Genomic DNA, 6,000 nt, shown 5'->3' with positions numbered 1-6,000 from the left:
GTTCTTCTTTTCCTGTCTCTCCGGCTGCCAGGAAGCTACAACAGGGTTCGAAACTGGACAAAAGAAAGTAGGCACTCACCGTTGTGAATCTGGGTTCTTTCATCATACCTGTCTTTCAGTGTTCGTATTTGCATTTTAAAAGAAAATAACCCGTGGGTTTAGATGGCTACAGACCGCGTTTTCAAACTGTAAGCGCTCCCGAGGAGAAAGGTTAACTTCAGGTCATCTTAAGGTCTAGGTTTCTGACAGCTAACGGTATTCACTTTCGTCTTCTCCCATTTTGCTCTTGCTGGCTTTGCGACTGCGTGAGGGGGGTGGGTGGCGGGGGGCGGGAGGGAGGGCGGAGAAGCGATGCCCTGGCAGAGGAAGCTGCCAGTTGCTAGGATACGGCCGGCCAGCAACAGAACACCTAAGCAGGAAGGGCTGCTTCTGAGGACAGGAGAAACCTCTTGGTCTGTAATAGCTGTGTTTCTTGATCAGGTAAGGGGACACATTTGGCGTCCCTCTTCTAGATGACTGCTGATTCTAAGTGGGGGCGACTCTGGTATATGGACCTTACAGGGGTGCCCATCTCACTTGGGCAACAGGGCTATCTGGTCAGGAGATGCGATTTCTCAACTGAAGAACAAAAACCTTACAAAGCATCACACTTCTTTTTGCCCCTTCTCTAGCTACTTCCTCTCTCCCCTTGCCCCCGATTTGATATCTTCAGTCAACAGGGTCAAGATGAGAGGCGTACATCATCCTACCTCCTGGTTCTGATCATGGTGATCATGGCAATGCTAGGGGAGAAGAAGGTGCCTCGATGGCCTAATGTGGCGGCCGTTTCCCGTTTGCAAGGAATTTAGGGCCTTTAGACGTCCCTCACCAGGCACACTGCTTTCCTCATTCCTCTCACCTCGTCATCTCGCCAACCAATGAAAGCTAAAGTAGGCCTGTTTCATAGAAGGCGAGACAGGCCTTCGGCCTTACTAGTATTCCAGATGCAGCAGGTTTAAATGGCAAGCATTGAAATCCCTAGTGGTAAAGAGGCAGAGTTTTTTTTTTTTTAATATGCAATCTTAATAACTATTGTGCATTTATTTATTTATGTGTATCTATCTATCTATCTATCTGTCTGTCTGTCTGTCTGTCTGTCTGTCTATCTATTTATTTATGTAAGTTTTTCAAGACAGGGTTTCTCTGTATCTTTGGAACCTGTCCTGGAACTAGCTGTTGTAGACGGGGCTGGCCTCGAACTCACAGAGATCCGCCTGCCTGTCTCCTGAGCCACCACCATCTGACTCTGTGTTTTATTTTTAACGTCAGACTAAAACCTTTTTGAGGAGATAATATATAAAAATGAGGAAAAGTCTTCATTCTGGAGGATACATGCCTCTTAGCGCTGGAGAGATGATGCAAGGAATGGCAAGTTTAAGACCAGCCTTCATTCCATACTACTATGCTGTGTCAAGAGGTCTGCACCTCCACCAAACAGGGTGACAGTCTGTGTTATTCACTGTTCTACTATTGGGAAGAGAGACTATGACCGTGAAGACTCTTATCAAAAGGAAGCATTTAACTGGGGCCTTGCTTACAATTTCAGAGGTTAGTCCATTATCACCATGGCAGGGAGCATAGTAGCATGCAGGTAGGTGCTGAAGCAGTAGCTGAGAGCTACATCCTGATCCACAGGCAGAGAGAGAGAGAGAGAGAGAGAGAGAGAGAGAGAGAGAGAGAGAGAAGGGGGCCTGGCATGAACTTTTGAAACCTCAAAGTTCACCTCCCGTGACACACTTCCTCTAACAAGGCCACACCTTGCAATCCTTTTAATTCTATCAGAGTTTCACTCCCTGCTGGCTACGCTTTCGCGTATATGAGTCTATAGGGCCATTCTTATTCAAGTCACATGCTCTAACAATGAAAAATGGAATCGCAAACATCGTTCACCTCGCCGTTTCCCTCCTCTCCACCCATTCATCCTCCAGAGGTGTTCAAAGTCTATGTGCCATGTAGGTGAAGCTGACATAAGGGCCCACTGGTCTGTGCACACGCAGCAGATCTCAGGATAGCTTCCCATAGGTATCCCCTACTCTGAAATATGTTCCATACATCTGTGTGGATGCATGTGGGTAGTGATGCTTCATGAGAGGTAAGGTGTCTAAGCACATCGTGAGATTTGAAAGGTCATAAACAAAAAGGTTCATAAATTTCACGACGAAAGAATCCAAAATTTGAGTCTAGTAAAACAAAATACAACAGCTGGGCAGTGATGGCGCATGCCTTTAAACCCAGCACTTGGGAGGCAGAGGCAGGCGGATCTCTGTGAGTTCGAGGCCGGCCTGGCCTACAAGAACTAGTTCCAGGACAGGCTCCAAAGCTACAGAGAAACCCTGTGTCAGAAAAAAAAAATAAAAGACAGTATAACATCAAGTTCACAATTGGTACAATTATAACATACAACAAAGGGATATTTAAATACAAAGATGAAAAGAAATATCAGTGGGGCAGCAATATGATACTTAATTTTAAAAAAATCATTTGATGGAACTTAATGGAGATCTGCGTGTATTTTGACATGTTCCCCCTAATTATGGGAACTTCTTTTACAGAAGGTTTAACCTGTGAATAGAGATGATGTACCTTTGTTACATCCCTACTTTTTTACTTGTATGAAATTGGAGACAGTTGAAATGTTCTTCAGCAGAGCAAGAACAGAATATAATGTGGCTTTCTTAGCTCTGCAGTGAAGTTACCACACAACTGCTGAAAAAAACGAGGTAGAAATTGATGTTCAAAAATGTTAAGTATAGGCTGGCCAGTTGTGGTGCACGCCTTTAACCCCAGCATTCAGGATGTAGAGGCACGTGGATCTCTGAGTTCAAGGCCAGCTGGCCTACAAAGAAGGTTCCAGGACAATATCTGTTAAGGATATATTGAGTGGAAAACAAGTAAAACTGTATTAATGTTTAAAATGTGCAAAAATGTTTATATATTTAAAGATATATGCTTCCAATTATAAATTTATCTATGAACTATTTGTAAAACTATGTTGCTTGACACTGAGAAATAAAACTATAGTATTAACAATATTACTGTTTATTTTATCCCTTTCTGTTCTAGTAGCTTTATTTTTTCTTTTAAGAACATTATGATTTTTTAAAATTAAATCAACTTGATAATAATTTTGTAAAATTAATTTAAAAACTTGTAATTAAAAACATCATAGGTCCAAATTAATCACCCAAAGTCTATACAATTCAATGAACTTTTATATAGCTAGAATAGGCATTTGAGATGAAAAATGTGGAATTTACATTCAATTTTATACTTTAAATATCAAATACATTTTATGGACTTGTTCACCACAAAACCCCAAATAGTTGGTGGCAAAAATTAGAATTAGAAGACAGTTATCTTTATATCCTTGTTCATAACTTGTATTATGAAATTATAAAAAAAACTTAGAAAGTTAAAAATTATTTTCAAAAATCTTTCCAAATTGGAGCTGGGATGCATAGGTACCTCCTCAGGCTGGAGCTTCCGAGCCCTGCCCAGTTCCTCTCGTGAGGTGCATGCTTGGTCCTTCACACGGTAAATGTGCTGCAGTGAGTGTTTAAACATACTTGTGTATACAAACGGAGTGCGTTGACAGGCATATGGGGAGTGTTAGGAGTGGACAGTAATTAGCAGCTTGTCCTAGCTGAGCGAAGACGATAGGTAACCTGCTGGATGTGTCCTCTCTACCCCAGTCGAAATCGTTGCCGTGTTTTGACTTGCAAATACAGGACAGTCTCTGTGAAATTACTGTATATCTTCTAGGGTTGACGAGCAGCACACAGTGGGACAGATCTTTCCTCAAATCTTAGCAGGTTCACATGAATGGCACTGGCAGTCCCAAGACCTTTCCTGCTACCATGGTGCCATTTGACGTGAGGTGGTACAGACAGAAAGGTTCCCTTGCCAGACTGGCACCATCTTGCTTAGACTTTCACTCTTCAGGACTGTGAGTGAAACAAACCACGTTTCATTCTGAAAACATTAATCTCAGGATAATGATATTATCTAGCATAATCTAGCATATTATTATGATATTAATCTAGCATAACCACCTCAACACCTTCTGAAGGGAGACCCCGGTGACCTGGAGACTAGGTTCCATCATTTAAACAAACTTGCAACCCACGCATCCCTGCAGTTTCAAGTTCAAGCTCTTGGTCACTGCAACTTTGACTCCAATTGCCTTGCTGCACGTCCTACATTTGATAAGATCTCTTTTTCGGGGTCAGAGGTCATTGAGGTCTCTGCTTCTATTTGTGAGAGTGGAGCTAATGCAGTGTGTTTTTTAATCCAGGGTACATTATCTGGCTCTTTGTTTGAAAATTTTAATCCTCTCAATTGCTAGAAGCACTAATACCACACTAGTTTTATATTTTGAAGAAGAAAAAAAAAGCTCCAAACCAAAACCAACCAGGTCCTTTCTTAAAGAGGTATGCGTCATTGATAAGAAAGGAATAAGATTTCTCCCCAAATGTTTTGAGAATATCATATTCCAAATTCTATTTTAAGGTTCTCTGTTCTTTTTAAATTTCAGTAATTTTAAAATTAAAACCCCATATGTGCTTTAAGCGGACCCCTCTCACTAGTAAGAAAATAAATCTTAAAATATAAGGATCAGCATTTCAGGCACCCGAGAGCTTTGTCTGCGTCTAGGTATGCATACCACATGTGTGTCTGGTATTCGTGGATGCCGGAAGAAGGCGTCAAATCCCCTGCAGCTGAAGTTTCAGACCCCCGAGAACCACCTTGTGGTGCTGGGGAGCCAAACCCAGGTCCTCTGCATGATCAGCAAGTGCCTTTAACCACAGAGCCATCTGTCCAGGTGCGGCGAGAAACTTTTCTATGTGGAGTAACTTTAACTATTTGTCTTAATTCAGGAAAATGTCTGACCCGGAGAAGCATGTCGAGCCTCAGAAGAGGGCAGCCTCCGCAGCCTCCACGGCAGACAGTGAAGCGACTGCCGATATCATCAGCATCCCTCAGCCTTCAGAAGAAGCCGAAGAGTCAGATATTACTGTGGACCAAGAGTCTGAAATCGAGTTCTTAACCGAGAGCGAGGAAACCACAGAGACACGAAGTGAACGCAGCACCCTAACTGCAAAATCGTCTGAGGCCAAACCCAGGGAAGAGGTCGTGTCCGCTGAAAGCGTGCCGCAATCTTGGGAAGAACAGAAACGTCCAGAATCTCAGAGTACAGAAGAGGGATCCATGCCGTTTCTGAGTGAAATAAAAACTATCAAGGAGAATCTGCAGGCATCAATAAAAGAATCTTCAGCAACAGGTAGTAGCTATAGGAGACCAGACATTTTATTTCTTGGTTTCAAAGGGTAATTTTTGTTTAGCTTCAATTGAAAGGTTTAAATGTTCAGTTTAAAATTCGCGCACGTGTGTGTGTGTGTGTGTGTGTGTGTGTGTGTGTGTGTGTATTTCAAATAGAATAGCTATGAAATATATTTAGGAACCTTGAAAAATGGGAACAGGTTCTGAGTACATTTATTGTATTTTTGTTTGGCTTGAAGATTTGGAGTTAATTGTTCATAGCTAGCAAGGGATCCTCACTTGAATGGGGTATTCCCTTACATACCATGATGCTTTTACGTTTGTTTGGTTCTGGCAGGTCCAAACCACATACACAGTCCAGGAAAGGACATTTAGGCTTTTTTTTTGTAGGTCAGCTTTAATGGCATACGTAGAACAACGTGGACGTCTTGCAGGTGTTGTCAGCGCTTGGTACCAAAGCGGGGGGTGGGGGGTGGGGTGGGGGGGGGGTGGGGGTGGGGGTGGGGGGGGTGGGCAGCAACACAACGATTACATCGCTGCTCCCTGCAAAAAGAACATGGGATCTGATTTAACAGTAGTAACAGCAAAGAGGAGCAGAGACAGCTCCTACCGTCTTCCTCAGCATCCAAAGAGCTCCTGCAATCTTTTAAGGACCTCATTCAACTTAAGGCAAAACCAGGG

At 42.8% G+C, this 6,000-nt stretch overlaps 1 protein-coding gene across 1 annotated transcript in view; it reads left to right on the top strand.

Annotated features, from left to right (window-relative positions):
• Positions 1–362: 362 nt before the first annotated feature.
• The window catches only part of Iqub (IQ motif and ubiquitin domain containing), a 64,736-nt gene continuing 59,098 nt past the window's right edge, over positions 363–6,000 (top strand). Inside the window, exons 1-2 of the mRNA XM_087901713.1 lie at positions 363–480; positions 4,917–5,320. Coding sequence (XP_087757839.1) covers positions 4,921–5,320 — 400 coding nt within the window. The 5' untranslated portion in view covers positions 363–480; positions 4,917–4,920. The remainder of the gene's footprint in view (positions 481–4,916; positions 5,321–6,000) is intronic.

This window comes from Myodes glareolus, chromosome 25, assembly GCF_982192425.1.
Source record: "Myodes glareolus chromosome 25, mMyoGla1.1, whole genome shotgun sequence".
In the NCBI taxonomy this organism is placed as follows: domain Eukaryota; kingdom Metazoa; phylum Chordata; class Mammalia; order Rodentia; family Cricetidae; genus Myodes; species Myodes glareolus.
This window is presented reverse-complemented; position numbering and strand designations above follow the sequence as displayed.